The sequence below is a fragment of the Pan paniscus genome, chromosome 6 (genome assembly GCF_029289425.2).
Source record: "Pan paniscus chromosome 6, NHGRI_mPanPan1-v2.0_pri, whole genome shotgun sequence".
NCBI classification, from domain to species: Eukaryota; Metazoa; Chordata; class Mammalia; order Primates; family Hominidae; genus Pan; species Pan paniscus.
Window position 1 is genome coordinate 187,475,202 of NC_073255.2, and position 23,330 is coordinate 187,498,531.

At 59.4% G+C, this 23,330-nt stretch overlaps 3 protein-coding genes across 4 annotated transcripts; 2 read left to right on the forward strand and 1 right to left on the reverse strand.

The window, feature by feature from the left end:
- Window positions 1-527: 527 nt before the first annotated feature.
- CDK5 (cyclin dependent kinase 5) lies at window positions 528-4,683 on the reverse strand. Of its 2 annotated transcripts, XM_055115536.1 has the most exons (12): window positions 4,528-4,682; window positions 3,790-3,878; window positions 3,626-3,693; window positions 3,454-3,514; window positions 3,298-3,354; window positions 2,471-2,566; window positions 2,250-2,324; window positions 1,993-2,089; window positions 1,742-1,812; window positions 1,119-1,178; window positions 925-1,005; window positions 528-808 (listed from the first exon to the last, which is right to left on the reverse strand). In XM_055115536.1, the coding sequence occupies exons 1-12, from the start codon at window positions 4,562-4,564 to the stop codon at window positions 722-724; spliced, it is 879 nt and encodes a 292-aa protein (XP_054971511.1). In that variant the 5' UTR covers window positions 4,565-4,682; the 3' UTR covers window positions 528-721. The 2 variants fall into 2 exon arrangements, with proteins under 2 accessions (XP_054971511.1, XP_054971512.1); XM_055115537.2 differs by lacking the exon at window positions 2,471-2,566 and having other exon boundaries at window positions 4,528-4,683.
- A 1,769-nt stretch (window positions 4,684-6,452) lies between these two features.
- Window positions 6,453-23,268, forward strand: SLC4A2 (solute carrier family 4 member 2). The gene is made up of 23 exons (XM_055115532.3): window positions 6,453-6,478; window positions 8,638-8,751; window positions 10,918-11,083; window positions 11,242-11,483; window positions 11,564-11,682; window positions 13,251-13,489; window positions 13,579-13,721; window positions 14,612-14,792; window positions 16,693-16,828; window positions 16,927-17,092; window positions 17,203-17,317; window positions 17,473-17,657; window positions 17,818-18,043; window positions 18,136-18,351; window positions 18,435-18,583; window positions 18,688-18,882; window positions 20,784-21,038; window positions 21,144-21,233; window positions 21,420-21,586; window positions 22,000-22,253; window positions 22,351-22,520; window positions 22,758-22,931; window positions 23,032-23,268. The coding sequence occupies exons 2-23, from the start codon at window positions 8,701-8,703 to the stop codon at window positions 23,110-23,112; spliced, it is 3,720 nt and encodes a 1,239-aa protein (XP_054971507.1). The 5' UTR covers window positions 6,453-6,478; window positions 8,638-8,700; the 3' UTR covers window positions 23,113-23,268.
- LOC130541680 (uncharacterized) lies at window positions 8,641-8,691 on the forward strand. Its single transcript, XM_057302788.2, has one exon. It carries the CDS (start codon window positions 8,641-8,643, stop codon window positions 8,689-8,691), a length of 51 nt encoding a protein of 16 aa, XP_057158771.2.
- Window positions 23,269-23,330: the final 62 nt, after the last annotated feature.

Consider the following 23,330-nt stretch of genomic DNA (forward strand, 5'->3'; position numbering starts at 1 on the left):
CCTCCCTTCCCCTTCCTGCCAGTAAGGACACACCAGGCCCCAGCCACAGGCCCAACTTCCCTCTCTTTCACTGTACCCCAAACATTGGGAAACTGACAAATAGGGAGTGGGAGGGGGTGTTCCTGATGGAACCATATCTTTGGGGCTCTCCTGTGCCAGCCTGCAGGCCTGGGTATGGGGGGATGATGACGGAAAGGACAAGAGGATCCACCTGAGATATGGAGAACCACAAGGAGAGGCCCAGCCCTTTCCTCTCCACCCTGGTGGGGAGCCCATCCTTGCTCCCCTCACTCTGAGGGACCACATCAGGCCCTCCTGGGCAGAGGAAGGGAGGGTGGGAGGAAGGGGTGTGCAGCGACAGTGCTGCCCTGCCCCAGGGGTGAGGGGTGAGGGTCATGGCCTCTTAAAGTAGAAGAGCAAGGTGCTGTCTTTGAGCCAGAAGCAGGATTGCGGCCGGCAGTAACAGACCAGAGACACCTCCAGCCCATGGGCCCTGTAGAGCCACTTGACCACCACATCAACCAGACTGTGGGAAAGGAGCCAATTTATGAAATTAAATAAAGTCCACAAAGGAAGTGAGAAATTCGGGCTCAGGCACCCCACCCCGGCTGGGCCCAGCACTGCTGGAGCACAGCGCACCAGGCACCCCCACCGTCTCACCCCTCCCAAGAGGGGGCTTAAATAGGCCAGGCCCCAGCCTGGAGGCCGGGGGTCCCGGGGCCTAGGGCGGACAGAAGTCGGAGAAGTAGGGGTGCTGCAGGGCCTCTTCTGCTGAGATACGCTGGACAGGGTTACACTTCAGAAGGTTCTGGAGATGGGGGAAAGGAGGTGGCAGGTTCAGGACAGGTCACTGCCCAGAGCCCTGCCTTCCTGTAGTCCCACTGGGCAAGTGTCCTGACCCACCCTCTACCCCTGGTCACCTACCTGCAGCAGGTCCCTCCCTGTGGCATTGAGTTTGGGCACGACGTTCACCAGGGATGTTGTGGCCGGGTACATCGGATAGGGCTGTGGAGAGGCAGGGAGGGTCAGACTAGAGGTAGGGGGAGGGGGATGGAGGCTGCTAGGAATGTGAAACGAGTGACCCTGATGAACCATGACCCCCACATTCCCCATCACACCTTATAGTCTGGCAGCTTGGTCATAGAGGGCCACTGCTCCTCGGTGGGCGTCCCCAGCAGTGTGTCCACGGAGTCAAGGATCACTTGGGAAAGGGCCACAGCTGCATCTTCAGGGGCAGGGTGAGGGCCTCTTCCCCTCCTGGGGAGGGATTCCTCATACCCACCGCCCACTTCTCTCACCCTCCCTTTACCCTCCGGCTTGAGCTTGACAGAAGCAGCCCCAGGCAGGTCACTCGCATATCCAGCCACGTTTCCCATGACAATCACCTAACCCACATGCTGCTGTCCTAGTCCTAATGAAACAGTCCTTGCCCTGCTCCCACAAAATGTGTCCTGTTCTCTTTGGCTTCTTCATCCTGGCATCCATCTCTCACCTGGAGGGACACCCTCTCGGCTTCACCCCTCGGGGCACGCTGCCTGTCTCCAAGCCACACCTTCTCCAGTGTGCATTTGCACTGTGACAATCAGGGTGTCCAGCACCCCTGCTCTCTCCCCTTGCCCTCAGGAGAAGCCCTACAGACCCCATCACCCTACCCCACACCATCACTGCCCTCACCCATTGCACTCAAAACTCCACGGACTCTCCCCTCCCAGAGGGCTCAAGGCAGAGGAAAGCAAGGATATCGGAAGATCCTCTTCAACTGGTCATCGACATCATTGCCGGGAAAAAGAGGCCGCCCAGCATTGGCCAGCTCTGGGGGATAGACAGGGGGCTAAGATGTGACATGTGAAGGACCCCTCACTCTGAGGTACCCCCTGACCTCCCAGCTCCAGTCCCAGGGCCTCCCTCCCTTCCCCCAGAGGGGACCCTCCAGACCCTATTTGTCAATTCAAATGGGAAAGAAGGTGCCTCTGCAACACCCCAGCACATCACCTGCAAAGATGCAGCCGGCTGACCACATGTCGATGGACGTGGAGTACAGCTTGGCCCCAAAGAGGACATCCGGTGGGCGGTACCACAGTGTGACCACCTGGAGGAGACCCCCCCCCCGAAAGGGACCTCCCACTTAGAGGACTGGGGAGGAAGTTTGAGGAGGAGGCTCAGAGAGGAGAGGAAAATAATGTTTTGGGTCCTGGGGTTGGAGCTGAGGGACTCCCTCCCCCAATCCCATATCCCATCTTCTAGCTCACCTCAGCTGAGTAACAGCGGACGGGAATCCCAAAGGCTCGAGCCAGGCCAAAATCAGCCAATTTCAGCTCCCCATTCTGAAGGGAATGGGAAGGGGACATGGAGAAGGGCCTTTAAAAAGCCTTGGGACAGCACCAACTCCATCCTCCCAGTCCTCTTCCCTCTGTGCTCCCCGTGCCCTGGCCCCAGCCTCTCCATTCCCCACCTTCTTCCCAAGAAGTACCCTGTTTATTAGCAGGTTCTGGGGCTTCAGGTCCCTGTGTAGCACATTGCGGCTATGACAGAATCCCAGCCCTTTTAGTAGCTGGAAGAGGAATGACTGGGAGGAGAGAGGGAGAAGGGAGTCAGACGCCCTGAACATGCAACTGTGCCCAGCAACGGGTCGGCTCCTCTCCTCGCCCTGTGCTTCGCTCCACCCCACCCACCTTTCAGCACCTGGTTCAGAGTGACACCATTCATTCGCCATCCAGGACCTGCTTTATACTGTGCTAGGCATTAGAGGGACCAAAGTAAAGAAGCTGCCTCTGGTCCCCACCTTTCTGGACCATACAGCCTAATGGGCCTTGCCAGGTGGATCCTAGATCCGGCCTAGATCCCAGCCCATGCTGATCTTCCCTTCCTGGCCGCATCTGAGTATGCACGCCGTGAACATCAACATAAATATCGTGCTGTAGTATCATTCAGGACTGGCTCCCCTGGAACCTGGACCAAGGCATTTGGTCTTGGGCCTAGAAAAGCACCTGGCACACAGTGAAGCATTCAGTAAGTATGTGTTGAATGAATGAGTGTATCTCCTTGAACCTCATTTTCTCATCTCTCGAGTGTAAATAATATCACTGACATCAGAGTGACACTGTGCGGGTCAAAGATGACCACGTGAAAATGCTCGCTAAGACTGGAGACCCCTGGAGGACAGAAACAGGGTTTTCTCATTCTCTAACACCCTAGAGTGTCCCTGTTCAGGGCCCAAACTTAGAGCCCAAGGGGTGCTTACACCGAATGCAGACTCCGACCCCAGCCTGAGGGGTCCCCCAACACCACTCTCCTCACCTTTACAATCTCAGGATCGAGGTCACCATTGCAACTGTCAAAATACTTCTTCAGGTCCTGAAAAGGGATATGAGTGGGGGAATGGGACAGAGTTTAACCTCAATCTGGGCCCCTATACCTTCCCAAGGCTACTGTCCTCCAAACCCCGCCTTTCACCTGGTCACAGAATTCAAAAACCAAAGTCAGCTTCTTGTCGCTGTGCAGGACGTCATGAAGCCTAGGGCAAAAGAAGGGCTCAGTCAGGCAGGTGCGCCTGACAGACGTCCAGTGTCAGCCCCCGCCTCCCCCAAGCGGCCACACCGGCAAGGAGCACCCGCCTCCCGCACACCTGACGATGTTCTTGTGCTTCAGCTCCTTGAGTAGGCAGATCTCCCGGAGGGCGGAACTCGGCACACCCTGCATATGTGAGGGGGCCGGTGGGCAGCAGTCAGATCCCACCCAGCCCAGGCCCTCAAACCCCTCCCCAGGCCGTATCCCACTCCCCAGTCCTACCTCATCATCGTCATCCAGCCTCACCCGTTTCAGAGCCACGATCTCATGAGTCTCCCGGTTTTTGGCCTTGAACACAGTTCCGTAGGTGCCTAGGGGAAGGAGGTCAGGGGTCAGGGTGAGGATGCGGCACTCTTCCCTAAGCCAGGAAATGCCTCCTGAGAGAGGTGAAGGCAGCGTCTCAGTATGCAAGGGAAGGGATTCAGGGTGAAGGTAGGTTGGTGAGCTTTGTGAGTGAGGATGTGGCAGGTGGGGAGGGAGGAGAAGGTGCCCGCGGAGGCTCCAGGGGCTCGGCAGGAGGGGCGAGTGCGGTTGCCAGGGCAAGGATGTCTAAAATGAAGGCGGTGCTCCGGAAGGGTCTGGAAATAGTGAGGAGGGGTCTGGGAGAGGACTGAGGGGCTGCAGAAATATTGAGGTTGGAGGTCTGCAGCAAGAAACGAGGCTGGGGGTCGGGGTGAGGTTGTCCAAGTGCTGCTGAGGCTGGGGTGAGAAATTCAGGAAGTGTCGCGGTTGGGAGGTCGGGTCTACTGGGAACGCTAAGGTTGGAGTGAGAGCCTGCGGGAAATGCTAACACGGGGAAGACTGGTGTCTGCACGGAGTGCTGAGCTAGGGGGGCAGGGCTGCAGCCGCTGCTGAGATCGGAGCCTGTAGGCATTGCTGACGGTAAGGGAGCCAGGGCTTCAAGGAATGCCGAAGGATCTGCAGAGGAGCTCTTGCAGGAACATCTCGAGATTCCATTACCTTCCCCAATCTTTTCCAGTTTCTCGTATTTCTGCATCGCGGCGGCCGCGGGGACCCCTGCGGGCCCTCGGTTTTAAGACTCTGGCCCCGGCGTTGCAGAGGAGGCGGCACCTGAGCCTCCAGCCCCGCCCCGTCTGCCCGCGCAGGGCCTTCTGGGGCTTGTAGTCCTAAAACGACTAGGTCTCCCCGCAATGCCCGAGACCGAGGACAAGAAGACTACAACCCCCAGCCGTCTGCGCTCACGCTCTCTGCAGCACTCGACTCCAGGGCTCCGGTTCTACCGCGGAGGCAAACCTTGGACTTCAAGTCCCAGGAAGCAACGCGTGTCCGTTTTCCGGGCGCCCCGCCGCGGCGCCGTGGTTCCCAGTGTGCCCCGCTGTTGTTATTCCTTTTATGTGCTCCCAGTCCTCTTGAAAAGGGCCGCTCCGGGACTACGCGTTCCAGAATGCAGCGGAAATGGGGGCGGAGCGCTCTCGGTTAGGGGTTTGGGGTTTGGCGGCCTAGATCCCGGGCACTGGCGGCCCAGCGCTGACCTGGTTGGTGGCATTGTGTTCCCAACGGCCTCTTGACGACCTCAGCACGGGTTTCCACCTCTCCCCAAGCCACCTAGTGACCCCAGAATTGACTGGGGAATGCCTGTGAGCGATGATGACCTCACAGGGAACAGCTGACCGCAGGGCTGGGAGAACAGCTGTGCCCCTTCGAGGCTGGATTTTAGTGGAGGGACACACGCCAAAGACCTCCTCTCTGCTGAGCCCCGTTTGTTGTCTCGGAGCCCACCCGACTCTAGCCGCTGAACTCTGACATGCTGAGGAAAACTGGGTGGAGCCCTGGGGGTCCCCCTCAGACCCCAGTCTCCGGAACAGGGCCCACTGGAGTCAGCCAGGGTGTGGCAGGCAGGTTGGTTAACCCCCTCCACAGACAAGACCACAGACCGATGCTCAACTTGCAGCAGCCTCTGCCTCATCCCTTAAAGGAGCTGATTATAGATTCCCTTACGCTGCCTCTCTAATTGTCTCATGATTGCATTCTTGAGGGCTATGGACCGAGGGAAAAGGATCCCAAACAGCACTCCTCAGCACCGGAACCAGAGTTGCTGCTAAACACGTGTTAATTAACTCGTTTCTATCTGAATGCTTTTGCATACACAAGGGAAAAGAAGCAAAAAGTGTATTCCTTATCTGGAAGACTTTGTGATTTCGTTGGGCAAAAAAGAACTACACACAAAGGTCTTGAATGATAAGTGATGGCTCTGCCTAGGGTTCGATTCAGTGTGGAGGTTCCATTCAAGAGGAAGGAGGCCACCACAGCGAATCTCTGTCCCTCTCGGGAAGTGGAGAGCCCCTAACAAGTTGCCCTCTCCCAGATCAGCTCAGGGTACCGGGCAGCCAGCCTCCAGCCCCTGTCACCCTTCTCACCCACTCGCCACCCGTCCCTCAGGGGCTTTCTTGGAGGCACGGGGGTTATTGAGGGGGGCAAGAGAATCTCAACCCCGATACGTTTATGTTTCGACTTCCCCGAATTTCCTTGTGCCTGCGTTTTGCTGCCTGGGATCCCTAGCGTGAGAAGGGCTCCTTTACACTCAGAGGTGCCGTAATGGAGCCAAGGGACGGCATCCTCGGGGCTCCCGAGCCCCGAGTGGAGAAGCTTGGGGCAGAGGGACGGCGGGGGCGGCCCCTGGTGCCGGGCTGTGCCTGGAAGCGCGCCCCCGCCCCGGCCCCCGCTCCCGCCTCCCCACCCGCGGAGGCGGGACCGCGCACGGTGCGCCGGGGGCCGCGCACGCAGGGGGCTGGCCTGCCCGCGGCGCGGGGGAAAGTTGAGTTGGGAGAAGTTGGGAGCGGCGGGGGCGCGCCCCGGGGTGGGCACGGGGCAGTCGTCGGGAGCGCGCGAGTGCGCCGGAGGACGGGGAGAGACCCCGAGACCCCCGGGGCACGAAGTCCAGAGCGAGCGGGTAGGCGGAGAGGTGGTGGCGGGGGACGGCCAGGGCCGCGGAGGGAGGAAGGGAGGGGGAAGGAGAGGGGGGAACTCGGGACTCGAGCGGGGAGGGAGTGGAAGTGGAGGAAAGGGCGGAGACTGGGGCGCGGGGAACCGCGGTCTTGGGGAGAAGGATGGGGAGGCGGATGGAGTGCTGGTCGGAAGCGGGCATTCCGGGGTCCCCTTCTCAGAGTTCCCTAAAGCCAGGGTGCCGCGCCCCCTGCCACCAGGAGGGGGTAGTCTCCCCGAGGCGCCGCCGGTCCTCCCACTCCCCGGCTGGCTCCAGACCACCCCTCCCCTCCGGCCCCCCCGCATAGTCCTTCAGTCCCGTCCGGGGCGCCCAGACTGGGGGTTGCCCGGGGCCCCCATCCCCAATCTCCGGGTTGAGAGGCGAAGCCAGGAAAGGCGGGTGGCGGGTAAGGTCGGGACAAGGGGTCAGACAGAAGAGGGAGCAGCTGGGTGGGAATGGGAAAGATGAGCCCGGAGAGTTGGACCTGACTCCCGGGGTCGGTTTGTCCAGGCGGGGAGTTCTGTGCTGGGTGTGAGAGGCGGCACTGCCTGAAACCCAGGGTCTACTTTATCCCCCTTCGTTTCCCCCGCCAGCCCCACATGGAAGAGCTGCGGAATTTACGAGTTCACTTGGGGGGTGGTTAATGCCCAAGTGGGGGTCCGAGGTGCTAATCCCTTGGTCAAGGGGAGAGATACTAATCCTCTGGGCCGGTCGGGGCTGGTCCTGGGAATGTGCCCCTACCCGGATTATCGGCACCGATGCTCTGGACAGAAGCTGCTTTGTGTTCTGGGACAGCAGGGGAGGGGTGCAGAGGAGTGTGGAGGAGCGCGACGAGGGCACAGCCTGAGGTGGGAGTGGGCGCCTGCAGGTGCTCTGGGCGGACTCTCCCCACACCCTTCCCAGACTGGGTGCACTCACGCTCACCCACACCACCCGCCCTGGCTGAAGGCCTGCTGAGGGGGAGGGGAAGAGCGTTAGCCAAGTTGGAGTGCTTGCCAAGAATGTGTTGCCAGGCTCCCCATCCTGGGTGACCCCCCCAGACCTATATTGTTTGACGCTACACTGACTTGTCTTACTCCTAAGTCAGGCACCCCCAGTCCCCAGCAACACACTGGGAGCATGGGTTGTTGGGTACCGTCACTTTTTGCCAGTCTTGGGTGCCCCCTGTGCTGACCCGCTAGGAATGCGCCCCCTATTTGCAGGGATTGGGCTCCCTCCTGCAGCTCCTTCTCTGCCCCCACCACACAGTGTCCTCCCCAGACTCCCTACAGTCACAGTCAGGAGGGTGGCAGCACTGCCACTCAGATTTTCCTGGCTCCAGGCTCTAGAGGGGCGGGATCCAGACTGCCCCTCAGAGGCAGAACCTCAAGGTTGCGGTGCCCACCCCCTCCCAGCCCATCACACGCCCCTCCCCCATTATAAAGCTCTGCCCAGCCCATGCCCACCTTCTGTGCCTTCCTCCCTCTCAGTGAGTGAGTGGAGTTGAGCTCCTGCCCTCCACCCAGCCAGCCTGCTTCCCTCCTGCCGGCCCCCACGGACCTGGGGGAGGGAAGCCTCCTGCCGGCCTGTACTGGGGAGGGGGCACCCCCTCCCTGCGGGGGCATCTTGGGCTCTCTCCAGAGTTCTTCCATTCGTCTGCTTCCTGTCTCGGCAGCCCGGCCCCGGCTCCACGGGGTGTCTCACCCTCCCCACCACACCCTTTCTGGTCTCAGGCCCACCTCTGGTGGGTGCCCTGACCCTGCGAGGCTCCGTTGTCTGCCTGGGCCTTCACTCCCCTCTTTCCCCAGCTCATTATCACTCCCTCCCTCATCTTTGTTGCTTTCTCTCCGGGCCTGGGCCTTGACTCCTTTCTCCCTCATTTTTCTTGCGGCCTTTCCCACCTCCTCTCTCCTCCTCCCTCTACTCAGCCTCTCGGCCCTTTTCGGCCCCCCTCGCCTCAGTCCTCTCCTGTCTCCTTGTTCTTCTCTTTTCTTCCTATAAATAACTCTCCTCTGTGCTGTGGCTGCCGCTAAGGGCCACTCTGAGGCCCTTCATACTCCAGGAGGATCCCCAGCAGCGCAGCCTGCGCGTGGTGGCTCCTGCCCTCCCAGGGCTCTCGATGGTGATCGGGCCTCTCCCCCATCCAGGTTATGCCTCCGCCTCGTTGCCCTGAAAGCCGCAGCGACAGCGAAAAGGGCTAAGATTCGGCCATGAGCAGCGCCCCTCGGCGCCCCGCCAAGGGCGCAGATTCTTTCCGTACGGTGAGTGTGGCCCCCAGGTCGCCAGCCCAACCTTCCCTCCCTGGGCAGCCTTGGGTGCTCCGGCCAAGGGTCCTCGCCAACCAGGGGTGTGAGCGTGTGTGAGTGTGGAGACTGGGAGGATGCTGCCATCCCTACCCTGACTTTGCATGATGGTCGTAGGGGGGGATGGGTAGTGGGGGTATCAGACGTCTTCCAGTCCTGGGGAGGGAGTTGAGGCTGTTACCTGAAGACCTAGGTAGCTTAGCCTCAGCGGTTGAGGAACTTTGAGAACCCTGGGTCTCTCACCCAGCAACCCGTCTCAGACCCGGCTGGCCTTAGAGGCGCAGGTCAAGTCTGCACGCCGGCCGGGGTTCTGGGCGGAGCTCGCCTGCCACGACTGGCCACGCCCCCTGCCCACGTGCCACCCAGGCCCGCCCCTCCCTGCCCCCACGTGGCCACCGCTCCGCATGGCCCCCTCTGGATTTTCCTAAGGAGTCTAATGATTAACCCCGTGCCACAATCAGCTCCGCTATTGGTCACACTGGCCCAGAGGGGCACGTGACTGGGAAGGGGCACAGGCTGGTCCCCTCCCCCTCCTTCTCAGGTTCACCCCTGCCGGCCATGGACTTCCTCCTGCGGCCTCAGGTGCGAGGGGTCTGCGACCCTCTCTCCCGATGGCGGCAAGCTCCCTGCGCCTCTCCCCGTCCCCTCGTCCCACGGGGCTGCTTCTGGTGGGAGTGGGGCTGGGCGCTTAGGGGAGCCAGGAGATGGACAGGAGCCTTCCTCACAGAGGGGAGAAGCCAGCCCCCTGGCCCGCTCACCTTCTCTTATCCGGTGTTCTGCCAGTCCCAGCTGCTCCAGTCCCCACCTCGCCCCTAAGACCCGCCCTTCGCCCCAGCCCTCCTCCCCGCGCTCTTCCTTGTTCTGGCTGCTGGCACCGCTATGGAGGGGGCTGCATACCCCCGCCCTTGGAGATCCCGATGCCCTTCAGGTCCAGAAGCTCTTGAGCAAATATTTGGCGGCGCCTGGAGCTGAGACCGTGGGTGGGTGGGGGGCTGGACCAAGGCTGCCTGGCCAGGCGGCTGCCGCTTAGCTGGGCTGAGCTCTTTACAAGCGCCGCATTCCCTGCCGGCTGTGCCGGCCGCTGCTCCGCGCCCGCAGGATGACTCAGGTGGGGGCTGTGGGGGTGGGGTGAGGGGTGGGGCTAGGGACCTGGCCCAGGGCTCGGGCCGGGGGCCTGGGGGCTGGGGGAGCTCTCCTGGGGGCTGAAGGGCATCCATTCCGGTCCCTGCGGGGCTGGGTTTGTTTGACTCGGACAGGCTCTGGGTCGGTTAGCTTGGGCGCCTCCAGAAGTTACTTTTTGGGCTCAGCAGTTGTCCTCAGGCCAACTGGAGTTTCTTCACTATCTGTCATGTGAACTTCCCGGTTCACACGCCCTCCCTCCAGGCTGCAGATGGGCTGGACACACGGGATTTCTTCCACCTGCCCTGAACTGACTACACAGCCAAGGGGGCTGGGCTGGGATGAGGGTAGCTCAGAACCCAGGGGACAGCTGCTGGGGGGACTGGGTCTCTGCATCTGAGGGGGCAGACTGCTGGGGGGACACTGGGTCACTGTGTTTGAAGGGATGTCTACTGGTAGGGTGACTGGCTTCCTGCATTTGAGGGGACAGACTGCTTGGGAGGACTGGGTCCCTATATTTGTTTCCTTTTTTGTTTTGTTTTGTTTTGTTTTGAGACGGAGTCTCACTCTGTCACCCAGGCTGGAGTGCAGTGGCACGATCTTGGCTCACTGCAACCTCCGCCTCCCAGGTTCAAGTAATTCTCCTGCCTCAGCCTCCTGAGTAGCTGGGATTACTGGTGTCCGCCACCACGCCTGGCTAATTTTTGTGTTTTTAGTAGAGATGGGGTTTCACCATGTTGGTCAGGCTGGTCTTGAACTCCTGACCTCCAGCAATCCACCCACCTCAGCCTCCCAAAGTGCTGGGATTACAGGCGTGAGCCACTGTGCCTGGCCTGGGTCCCTATATTTAAGGGACAGCTGCTGGGGGGATATTGAGCCACCAGCATTAGAGGAGATAGCTGCTGGGGGGAGGGTTCCTGGGTCTCTGGCACTGGGAAGGGTGAGGTTTCGGGGTACAATTCCCAGTGAGCCCTGTGTGTTTTCTCTCTGCCTTCTTCCTCACAGCCAGAGCCAGAGAGCTTGGGCCCTGGGACGCCTGGGTTCCCCGAGCAGGAGGAAGACGAACTTCACCGCACCCTGGGCGTGGAGCGGTTTGAGGAGATCCTACAGGAGGCCGGGTCTCGTGGAGGGGAGGAGCCAGGCCGCAGCTATGGGGAGGAAGACTTTGAGTGTGAGGGGGCAGGCAGGGGAGGGGGAGGTGGGGGGATCAGGTTTGACTGTCCAGCAAAGAAGGGACTGGGGTCCTAGTGGGAGGAGTGGGGCTAGGGGGCAGGATGGCAGGGGAGGGACACTGTGCCTGCCACAGCCAAGTCCCCCTCCTCCCTGCAGACCACCGCCAGTCCTCCCACCACATCCATCACCCACTGTCCACCCACCTGCCTCCGGATGCACGCCGCCGCAAGACACCCCAGGGCCCAGGACGGAAGCCTCGAAGGCGCCCGGGAGCCTCCCCGACTGGAGAAACCCCGACCATTGAGGAGGGGGAGGAAGATGAGGATGAGGCCAGCGAGGCTGAGGGGGCCCGGGCGCTCACTCAGCCGTCCCCTGTCTCCACACCCTCCTCGGTGCAGGTGCGCTGGGTGCGGGCTCCTAGGGAATGTCGGCAGGGCCCTGGCCTGGTCACTCCTGCCCATGTGGGTGCCTGTTACAGTTCTTTCTCCAAGAGGATGACAGTGCTGACCGGAAGGCAGAGAGGACCAGTCCATCTTCCCCTGCACCACTGCCCCACCAGGAGGCGACTCCTCGGGCCTCCAAAGGGGCCCAGGCTGGGTAAGTACACCCCAATCAACAGTGTCCCCAACAGACACTTCCCCTGCTAGGACAGTGAGGTGATGCTGGAACAAAGCATGAGCCTTGGAATCACCAGGCCAGGGTTCAAATCCCAGGCCCGCACTCACTGGCTGGGCAAGTAACTTAATTAAGCTCTCCAAGCCCCAGGTTCCTCATCAGAAACCAAGCATAATAGAACGTTTCTCACTGGGTGGCTGTAGGGATTAAGGGTGGTGTGAATTAAAGTTCTAAGTATGGTTTAGCCTGGCAAAGAACATGCGCTGCCTAAGCTGCCTCCCACCCCTGCCCATCTCCCACCCCTGCCCGTCTCCCACCCCTGCCCGTTTCCCACCCCTGCCTGTGGTGTAGTGGGAGCAATAGCCAGCACTGGCTCAGGTACTGGACTGGTGACCTCCCAGCACTTGCTGGAGGCCCCAGGGTTCAAGAGGCAAAGGAGACCCCCTCTCCTTGGGGCACTGCCAACACACGCTGGTTGGAAACCAAATGTTATCATGTGAGATGGCATCAGCATGTTGTCACTGCACCCAGTGGCTGGTTCAGGCAAAGTGTCAGTACCAGTGGATGATTGGCGTTTGGGGGAAGGCTTTCTGGAGAAAATGACTTTGAACTAGGTCTCAAGGTCACTGCTATCACGGGCCTGTTGTTTTCTGGGTGCCAGGCAGCGTGAAGGGCTGCGGGAAGTGAAGGGCATGTTGTCCCCTCTGGGAGCGCATAACCTGCTGGGACCGTGGCACATATGCGGGCGGCGGGTTACAGCGGCCTTAGGGGCGCCAGGATGGCAGGGAGGAGGCCAGGGCTTCCGAGAAAGCCTGGCATCAGGAAAGGGTCGGATTTGTGGGCCAGGGCACGTGGGGGCTAGGAAAGCCTGGTCATGGGAGGGGACTCTGATGTTGAGTCAGAGCTTGGAGCTCTGGGGGCTCTTGATGTTGAGAGAGAGGGGTAGGACCACGTGGCAGGGCCCTGGCCACCCAGTGTGGCAGAGAGAAGGGAGAGAGCAGAAGCTGGCGTCTGTGAAGCCTGAGGCTTACCCCTCCTCCCAGGGCAGGAAGCTGTCTGCCATCTCCAAGGCCCGGTGCCACGGACTTTATTCCTCTTGATTAAACATAGGCCCCTGTGAACCTCTGAGTCCCATGGCTAGGGATGTGCCAGGGGGTGAGGGGGCAGGGGGATGAATGCTGACTGTCAGGAAGCAGCGTCCTGAGCTCCTTTTCTGCACCAGGACCTGCACTGAGACTTTTCCAAAATCTCACCCCTCATGGCACCGCCAAAGGCTGGTCTCAGCCCTGGCTGCTGAGGAGCAGTTGACGTTCGCAGTGCCCGTTCAGAGGGGCCTCGGGGTGACCGTTTGGGGCTGCACAGCCAGAAAAGGGTGGAGCTGGGGTTCGGATGCTGGCAGTCTGCATCCAGAATCCTCCCCCTCCCCGTGCCCGCGCCTCCCGGGAGTGGGAGTCCGATGTGGGTCCCCTCCCTGGCTACCCCCTGCGTGAGTGCTGGGCGTGGGGGAGGAGGCCAGGTTTCTCGGGCTCACGGCCATTCTGTCTGCCTAGAACCCAGGTGGAGGAGGCAGAGGCGGTGGCGGTGGCCAGTGGCACTGCAGGGGGTGACGACGGGGGTGCCTCGGGGCGCCCCCTGCCCAAAGCCCAGCCTGGGCACCGCAGCTACAACCTTCAGGAGAGGAGGCGCATCGGGAGCATGACTGGGGCTGAGCAGGCACTGCTGCCCCGGGTCCCCACGGATGAGATTGAGGCCCAGACGCTGGCCACGGCCGACCTAGACCTCATGAAGAGTAAGTGCTGGGCCTTGGCCAAGCCCGGCACTGGTGGGCAAAGGAGTGAGAGAAAGGGGGAGCCCAACCTTGGTCCTCTGCCCCCACAGGTCACCGGTTTGAGGACGTTCCTGGGGTGCGGCGGCACTTGGTGCGGAAGAATGCCAAAGGTTCCACACAGAGTGGCCGAGAAGGGCGGGAGCCTGGCCCCACACCTCGAGCCCGACCCCGGGCCCCCCACAAGCCCCATGAGGTACCATGCTCTGCTTCATGCTCTTCCATCAACTTCCCATCCAGCTTCCCCCCACGACCCTGCCCCTACCTCTCAGACCAGCTGTAATCTCAAGCCTCAGGGTTGCCACTGTTGTTTTGTTGTTGTTTGAGACAGTCTCGCTGTGTTGCCCAGGCTGGAGTGCAGTGGTGTGATCTCAGCTCACTGCAACCTCTGCCTCCTGGGTTTAAGCGATTCTCCTGCCTCAGCCTCCTGAGTAGCTGGGATTACAGGCACCTGCTACGCCCAGCTAATTTTTGTAGTTTTAGTAGAGATGCAGTTTTACCATGTTGGCCAGGCTGGTCTCCAACTCCTAGCCTCTAGGAATCCGCCCGCCTCAGCCTCCCAAAGTGCTGGGATTACAGGCATGAGCTGCCGCGCCGGGCCCAGGGATGCCACCTTTGGTTGTGAAGGTTGTACACTGCACAAGAGTGCAGTATACACATCTTAGAGCTTATTGACTTGGGCACTGTGATTATACTCCCCATGGTGGATGTCGTTGACTTGAGTATTGTGGTTATAATTCACGTCTGTTAAAAGGCCTGCAAAACGCCATTGCTTTCATATACAGTGGCCATTTCTCAAGTGCTTACTCTGAGGCACGTAGCGTGCCATGTGCTTTTCCTTTTCATCCTGACAGTTCTTTGAGGTGGGTATTATCCCCATTTGACAGATGAGGGAAACTGCGTCTCATTGGTTAGTCAGTTGTCCAGGGTCCCAGCTGGCTGTGGGACTGGTGCGCCTGTGCACCACCCACTGTGCTCGTGCTCTCCAGGGTCACTTGGCTCCCTCTGCCACCACTCACCTCTGACACCCACCCCAGGGCTGCCTCCAGCTCTGTACCCTGAAATGCCTTCTCTTCTCTCCCCAAGGTGTTTGTGGAGCTGAATGAGTTGCTCCTGGACAAAAACCAGGAGCCCCAGTGGCGGGAGACAGCTCGCTGGATCAAATTTGAAGAGGACGTGGAGGAGGAGACCGAGCGCTGGGGGAAGCCCCACGTGGCCTCCCTCTCCTTCCGCAGTCTCCTGGAGCTCCGCAGGACCCTGGCCCATGGTAACCCCGCTCCCCTCCACCTCCCGCCTGGCCAGTCCCCAGGAAATTCTCCCACATGGCCCCAAATCTGTCTTGAGCCCCACGTTGTGTGACAGCCCCAGAGCCCAGAGGAAGCATGGTCCACACCCAGCTCACATTTGCATTTTCGGCCAGCAGCTTCTTGATATTCTCAGGTAACAACTGAAGCCGATGTGTTTTGGTTGCGAAAATGTTCGAGAAGCTATTTAGATGTAAAGCTTTCTGAAATTCCTGGCGTGCCTTGGTACCATCTTAGAGATTCTGTGGAATGTGATCTAATCTGCAGCTGTGTAGACCTCACGAAATGACCACCGACCACAGATGCAGGACTTCCAAGTCCTGTGTTTGCTTGCTTGCTCCTTCCCAATGAGTGACCACTCTCAGTTGTTGTTAAAAGGCCTGTTTCTAAGCAGCTGAGGTTCTGTGGTTTGAGGCAGCCTAGGAAAAAAATTAATTTTTTTTTTCGAGACAGGATCTTGCTCTGTTGCCCAGGCTGGAGTACAGTGGTGTGATCTTGGCTCACTGCAACCTCCACCTCCCATGCTCAAGTGATCCTCCTGCCTCAGCCTCCCAAGTAGCTGGAACTACAGGCGCGTGCTACCATGCCTGCCTAATTGTTTTATTTTTAGTAGAGATGGGGTTTCACCATGTTGCCCAGACTGGTCTCAAACTCCTGGGCTCAAGTGATTTACCCACCTCAGCCTCCCAAAATGTTGGGAATACAGGCATGAGCCACTGTGCCTGGCTTAAAATTAAATTAAAAAAAAAAAAAGTAAACGAAGCAGCTGCTGGGCGTGGTGGCTCGTGCCTATAATCCCAGCACCTTGGGAGGCTGAGGTGGGTGGATTACGAGGTCAGGAGATTGAGACCATCCTGGCTAACACTAACAAGGTGAAATCCCATCTCTACTAAAAATACAAAAAATTAACAGGGCACGGTGGCAGGTGCCTGTAGTCCCAGCTACTTGAGAGGCTGAGGCAGGAGAATGGCGTGAACCTGGGAGGTAGAGCTTGCAGTGAGCCAAGATCATGCCATTGCGCTCCAGCCTGAACGACAGAGCGAGACTCTTATCACCAAAAAAAAAAAAAAAAAAAAGCAGCTGAGGACCTAGAAACCGGCTTTTAGAATTGTTTCCCAACTAGGAGTCCATAGGCCGTGAGTGAGGCTCAGGGTCTTTGGGTAAAGGGCTGCCGTGGAAGGGCTTTCTCACTGGGCGTTGTGGTCTCCAGCCTGGCTGCTCAGGGGTGTTTGGTTCTGTTTATTCTTTAGTCTTTGTTCCTGAAAGTTGGCCTTGCCAGATGAATGACCTGGTAACTTTTGAAGGGACTGTTATTTCTGTGTGCAATGGTGAGGGGAGGTTGAGAAGCCGACAAGGAAGTCAAGAAGCTTGGGGCGGAGGGGGGTCTTCAGATGGCTCCAGGGTGGCCACACGGACGAGGCTGCAGACCAGCTGAGTTGTGTATCAGGGTAGAACTAGGCCCCTAGAGTGACACAGCACCTGGCTCACTTAGAGGAGAGTTTTCTAACAGCCAAGAGGGTTCAGCCAGAGTGGGCGGCCTGGACCGTCCCCATGGAGGCCGGATGCTCCCTGGAAGGGGTGTCTGACAGGCGTGGCCTAGATGGCCTCTCTGGTCACTGAGGTTCGGTGGTCTCTGTGGAGCCTCATAACATTCCTGGGGGTCTGGGGGAGGGGAGGAACCAGAGGGTTGATGTGACCTAGGCTCCTGTGGGAGCCAGAACTCGAGCCCGCGTCCTTCGTGTGTAGGCTGGTGTTCCAGCCCCAGCACCCACCCACCTGTCCCCAGCTCCTGCTCCCCATCCCATCTCCTGCCACTGTTTCGTGACCTGGGGCTGAGGGGCCCTCTGTGCCATCTTATGCTAGGGGCTGTGCTCTTGGATCTGGACCAGCAGACCCTGCCCGGAGTGGCCCACCAGGTGGTGGAGCAGATGGTCATCTCTGACCAGATCAAGGCCGAGGACAGGGCCAACGTGCTGCGGGCTCTGCTGTTGAAACACAGGTGAGGCCCTGTGGGCCAGTTGGGGACGACACTTCAGCCCACCTGCCCTGGCCCTTGTCATTGACCCTCCTTTGCCTCACTGCCCTCTGCCCCACCAGCCACCCAAGTGATGAGAAGGACTTCTCCTTCCCCCGCAACATCTCAGCTGGCTCCCTGGGCTCCCTGCTGGGGCATCACCATGGTCAGGGGGCTGAGAGTGACCCCCACGTCACTGAGCCTCTCATGGGAGGTGTTCCTGAGACCCGGCTGGAGGTGGAGCGAGAGGTGAGGGGAGAACCAGCCCTGCCTGGGCTGGCGGCAGGGCTGAGGAAGCCTGGGTGTGGACTCAGAGTGGGAGGGGCCTGGCTGGGCTGAGCCCTGTCTGTGTCCCCCAGCGTGAGCTGCCGCCTCCAGCACCACCAGCTGGCATCACCCGCTCCAAGTCCAAGCACGAGCTGAAACTGCTGGAGAAGATCCCTGAGAATGCCGAGGCCACGGTGGTCCTCGTGGGTATGTGGGGCAGGTCACGTGTAGGGGGCTTGGTGGCCAGGCCTTGAGGCAGAGTCCTGTAGTCTCCCTGGCCCTGCCTTGGTGCCACCCTGGGCGAGGGACTGGAAGGCGGTCCTGCTGCTCTGCTCTTGCCCACGATGGTCCCACGCCCCTAGGCTGCGTGGAGTTCCTCTCCCGCCCCACCATGGCCTTTGTGCGGCTCCGGGAGGCTGTGGAGTTGGACGCAGTGTTGGAGGTGCCGGTGCCTGTGCGTTTCCTCTTCCTGCTGCTGGGCCCGAGTAGCGCCAACATGGACTACCACGAGATCGGCCGCTCCATCTCCACCCTCATGTCAGACAAGGTCAGCTACCCTCCTCCTCTGGGCCCTGCTTCCTGGAGCCCATCCTAGGCCAGTCTTGATCCCCATGACTGCCTCCCACCCACTGGCCTTGCCCACCCTCAGCTCCAGGCCCTCAGCCCTCTTCTTTGTGCTCTCCCCCATCCCCTTCCTGCTTTGGCAGCAATTCCACGAGGCAGCCTACCTGGCTGACGAGCGGGAGGACCTGCTGACGGCCATCAACGCCTTCCTGGACTGCAGCGTGGTGCTGCCGCCTTCAGAAGTGCAGGGCGAGGAGCTGCTGCGCTCTGTGGCCCACTTCCAGCGCCAGATGCTCAAGAAGCGAGAGGAGCAGGGCCGGCTGCTACCTACAGGGGCTGGGCTGGAGCCCAAATCTGCCCAAGATAAGGGTACGGCCAGGGCGGGCTGGGGCCAGGGCTGCCTCAAGGGGGTGAGGTGGGCAAGAGGGGCTGGGGCGCCCTGACGGAGGCCTGGGTTGCAGCGCTCCTGCAGATGGTAGAGGCGGCAGGGGCAGCTGAAGATGATCCCCTTCGGCGGACGGGGCGGCCCTTTGGGGGGCTGATCCGAGATGTGCGGCGCCGCTATCCCCACTACCTGAGTGACTTCCGAGATGCACTTGACCCTCAGTGCCTGGCCGCAGTCATCTTCATCTACTTTGCCGCCCTGTCTCCTGCCATCACCTTTGGGGGGCTGCTGGGTGAGCAGAGCCTTCAGGTAGGGGGCGGCGGGGACTTCCCAGGGCCTGGCCACCAGCTCCTGAGCTGGTTCCTGCACCCCTAGGAGAGAAGACGCAGGACCTGATAGGGGTGTCGGAGCTGATTATGTCCACAGCGCTCCAGGGCGTGGTCTTCTGCCTGCTGGGTGCCCAGCCCCTGTTGGTGATCGGCTTCTCAGGGCCCCTGCTGGTCTTTGAGGAGGCCTTCTTCTCGGTGAGGGCTCTTCTCGCCCATCTCCAGCCGCCCCTCCTGTGCCCTAGACACCTCCCCACAGCATCCCCACCCAGAGCTCAGGACCTGACTGCCCCTCCCTCCAGTTCTGTAGCAGCAACCACCTGGAGTACCTGGTGGGCCGTGTGTGGATCGGCTTCTGGCTGGTGTTCCTGGCCCTGCTCATGGTGGCCCTGGAGGGGAGCTTCCTGGTCCGCTTCGTCTCCCGCTTCACCCAGGAGATCTTCGCCTTCTTGATCTCACTCATCTTCATCTATGAGACCTTCTACAAGCTGGTGAAGGTGGGCAGGCCCCTGCCGAGAGCTGGGCCAGGAGGGCCGAGGTCTCAGGGCTGGAGGGAGTCTCTTGGTCCCATCCTCTGGATTTGAGGCCAGGCTGGTCTGGAGCATCCCCGGGGCTTGTTGCCAACACATATACCAGGGCTTCAGATTAATCTATTAATTAATTAATTAATTAATTTGAGACATTCTTACTCTGTTGCCCAGGCTAGAGTGCAGTGGCGTGACCTTGGCTCACCGCAACTTCTGCCTCCTGGGTTCAAGCGATTTTCCTGCCTCAGCCTCCCAAGTAGCTGGGATTATAGGTGTGCACCGCTATACCTGGCTAATTTTTGTAATTTTAGTAGAGACGGGTTTCACCATATTGGTGAGGCTTGTCTTGAACTCCTGACCTCAGGTGATCCACCCACCTCGGCCTCCCAAAATGCTGGGATCACAGGATTTAGCCACCACACCTGGCCTTAATTTATTTTCAAACAGCAACTCGAACTAGACAGATCAATCTTTCAAAAACTCATACTTTTATTTCTTTTTTTTTTTTTTTTGAGACAGAGTGTTGCTTTGTCACCCAGGCTGGAGTGCAGTTTTGGTGCAATCTCTGCTCACTGCAACCTCTGCCTCCTGGGTTGAAGTGGTTCTCCTGCCTCAGCCTCCCAAGTAGCTGGGATTACAGGCACACGCCACCATGCCCGGCTAAATTTTTTGTATTTTTTTAGTAGAGATGGGGTTTTACCATGTTGGCCAGGCTGGTCTTGAACTCCTGGCCTCAAGTGATCCGCCCGCCTCGCCTCCCAAAGTGCTGGGATTACGGGTTGTGAGCCACTGCACCCAGCCAAAAACTCATACTTTTATTTTTTAAAAACTTCTATATTTAATGGCACAGTGGCGCCATTAGAGCTCACTGTTAGTTCAAACTCCTGAGCTCAAGTGATCCTTCTGCCTCAGCCACCCTAATAGCTGGGACTACCGGCGGGCCCCACGCCTGGCTAATTTTTAAATTTTTTGAAGAGGCCTGCCTAGATTGCCCAGGCTTGTCTGGAACTCCTGGTCTCAAGCAATCCTCCTGCCTTGACCTCCCAAAGTGTTGGGGTTATAGGCATGAGCCACCAGGCCCAGTCCATCTTTATTTTATTTTATTTTATCTGTTTATTTGTTTTTTGAGACAGAGTCTTGCTCTGTTGCCTAGGCTGGAGTGCAGTGGCGGGACGGGACCCCGCCTCACTGCAACTTCGGCATCCCAGGTTCAAGCGATTCTCCTGCCTCTGCCTCAGCCTCTCGAGTAGCTGGAATTACAGGTGCCCACCACGCCCAGCTAGTTTTTGTATTTTTAGCAGAGACAGGGAAGGCTGGTTTCGAACTCCTGACCTCAAGTGATCTGCCCGCCTCGGCCTCCCAAAGTGCTAGAATTACAGGCATGAACCACTGTACCCGGCCTGTTTTTTTATTTTTAAAAAATACATTATTTTTAATTTGGTTTTAAAACTCACATTTTTTAATAACAAAGGTACATGCTTTTGTTAAAATGTCAAACAATCCAGGAGTGTAGAAAGGGGAAAGGCTCCAGAGGTGACAGTCAGTCTGGACATCAGATGTGTGTGACAGGCCACTCAGTGGTCCTCTGTGCTCATGTCCTCTTCCTTTAGGCCCCTGGATCCTCTCTGGGCCTGGCTGGTGCCACTCACCACTGCCTTCCTGACTTATACTAGCCGCTCGGTCTTTTCTGCCCCACACTGCCCTGTGCTCACAGCTGGTTCTCTGGGTCATTGTCTTAATTCAACAAGACAAGCTCCTTGAAAGCAGGCCAGCCTTTCCCCTGCCCCACCCCTTCCACCCGACACTCACTGAGCCCCAGGAATCTTTTCTGCAGTCCAGCTGATGGAGGCCGTGTGGCCTCCTCTCCCCAGATCTTCCAGGAGCACCCCCTGCATGGCTGCTCAGCCTCCAACAGCTCAGAGGTGGACGGCGGTGAGAACATGACATGGGCCGGGGCAAGACCCATGCTGGGGCCGGGCAACAGGAGCTTGGCTGGGCAGTCTGGGCAGGGGAAGCCCCGGGGCCAGCCCAACACGGCCCTGCTGTCGCTGGTGCTCATGGCCGGCACCTTCTTCATCGCCTTCTTCCTGCGCAAATTCAAGAACAGCCGGTTCTTTCCTGGCCGGGTGCGTGGGCTTAAAGGCCAAGAGGGGGTTAGGGGCAGGAAGGGGGGTGGCAGGAAGTCAGCGGCTGTGGTGGCAGGACTCTGAGCGCTGTGCCTGCCCACTCAGATCCGGCGGGTGATTGGGGACTTTGGGGTGCCCATCGCCATCCTCATCATGGTGCTTGTGGATTACAGTATTGAGGACACCTATACCCAGGTAAGGTGCTGCCCACAGCAGGCAAGTGCTGCTGCCTCTGCCACCCCGGGTCTAGGTGTTCCCCTCCAGCCTCCAAACCCAGCCTGTCCTTAAGCTTAAGCCTGTCCTTAAGATGCCATCCCCTTTCCATGGCATGCCCTCCACATTCACCTTAACCCTTGTCCCTACACTGTGTCTGCCCTGCAGAAGCTGAGCGTTCCCAGTGGATTCTCGGTGACTGCCCCAGAAAAGAGGGGCTGGGTCATCAACCCCCTGGGAGAGAAGAGCCCCTTCCCTGTGTGGATGATGGTTGCCAGCCTGCTGCCCGCCATCCTGGTCTTCATTCTCATCTTCATGGAGACACAGATCACCACGTGAGTGGTCCTAGCCAAAGGGGTGTGAGAGGCCAGAGCCCCAGGCCAGGCTGGGGAACTCAGCATGGAACCTCCAGCCACACTGGGCAATCCCAGGGACCTCAGGGAACCTTGGATGCCCAGATGGCCACAGTTTATTCTGTAGACAGCAGAAAAACCCTGATGTTTGCTGGGACAGGAACAGCACGTGGAGGGGCAGGCCACCCTGGCAGTGCTAGCTGGGAGCTGTCATGGACGATAAGGGCTGGGGGCCCAGGTTTTGCTCTGTAACGGAATTTGAATCCTGTCGGAATGGACAGGGACCGCCAGGTTCCAAAGCCGGATGGAGGGACTGGCTGGGCATTCTGGAAAGACCCTGTGGTCTGCGGAGCTGAGTCCAGCCTGGGCCTCAGCAGCACCCCTCCCGCTCTCAGGCTCATCATCTCCAAGAAGGAGCGCATGCTGCAGAAGGGCTCCGGCTTCCACCTGGACCTGCTGCTCATTGTGGCCATGGGCGGCATCTGTGCCCTCTTTGGCCTGCCCTGGTTGGCTGCTGCCACTGTCCGTTCTGTCACTCACGCCAACGCGCTCACTGTCATGAGCAAGGCTGTGGCACCTGGGGACAAGCCCAAGATTCAGGAGGTCAAGGAGCAGCGGGTGACGGGGCTGCTGGTTGCCCTGCTTGTGGGTACGTTGCCTCTTGCCTTTCCCTTCCCAGTGGATTCCCCAGGGCTACTGGGGCCAGGGGACCCCGGGGCCAACTCTTTCTCCTGCGCCTCCTGTAGGCCTCTCCATAGTTATCGGGGATCTGCTCCGGCAGATCCCCCTGGCCGTGCTCTTTGGAATTTTCCTGTACATGGGAGTCACCTCCCTTAATGGGATCCAGTTCTATGAGCGGCTGCATCTGCTGCTCATGCCGCCCAAACACCACCCAGATGTCACTTACGTCAAGAAGGTGAGCCCCCCAGCTCCCCACCGGAAGGGGTGTGCCTCTGGCCATCCTGGTCTACTTGGGTCACTCTCCAGCTGCCCCCTCCCATCTGCCCAGTTCAGCCAGCCCCCACCTCCTCTCTGTACCAACCCAGCTCTGGCACCTAGGAATGTTCTTCCATCCCCGCCTCCGAAGAAGAGAGAGGCTCTTCCCAGCAGCAGGCTAGGGAGGAACCTGGGCTCACCTGTCTCCGCCCCCCAGGTCCGGACCCTCCGTATGCACCTGTTCACGGCCCTGCAGCTGCTCTGCCTGGCCCTGCTCTGGGCCGTCATGTCCACAGCTGCCTCCCTGGCCTTCCCCTTCATCCTCATCCTCACAGTGCCGCTCCGCATGGTGGTGCTCACCCATATCTTCACCGACCGAGAGATGAAATGTGTAAGCCCTCCCGCCTGCCTCCCCCAGTTCCTCTTGCCTCCCTGTGGATCTGGAAAGGCCCCCCTACTTCCCTTCTTGACCGCCACCTCCCCACACACAGCTGGATGCTAACGAGGCAGAGCCGGTGTTTGATGAGCGGGAGGGTGTGGATGAGTACAATGAGATGCCCATGCCTGTGTAGCCGCCACCGAGGGACAGCCGAGGGACCGATGGACGAGGGGACAGGCTGGTGGGATGGGGTTCCCCCTCCCATGCCCCTCCCTCCTTTTTATTTAAGTGAATAATTTAAAGTCCTCTCCTCCCCCACTGCCCCTGCAGTAAAGTGCTTTGGCCCCCACCTATCTGTGGCCTTTTGTCTTTGTATGGGGGGGGGGGGCATGAATGGAAGAGGCGGGGGAC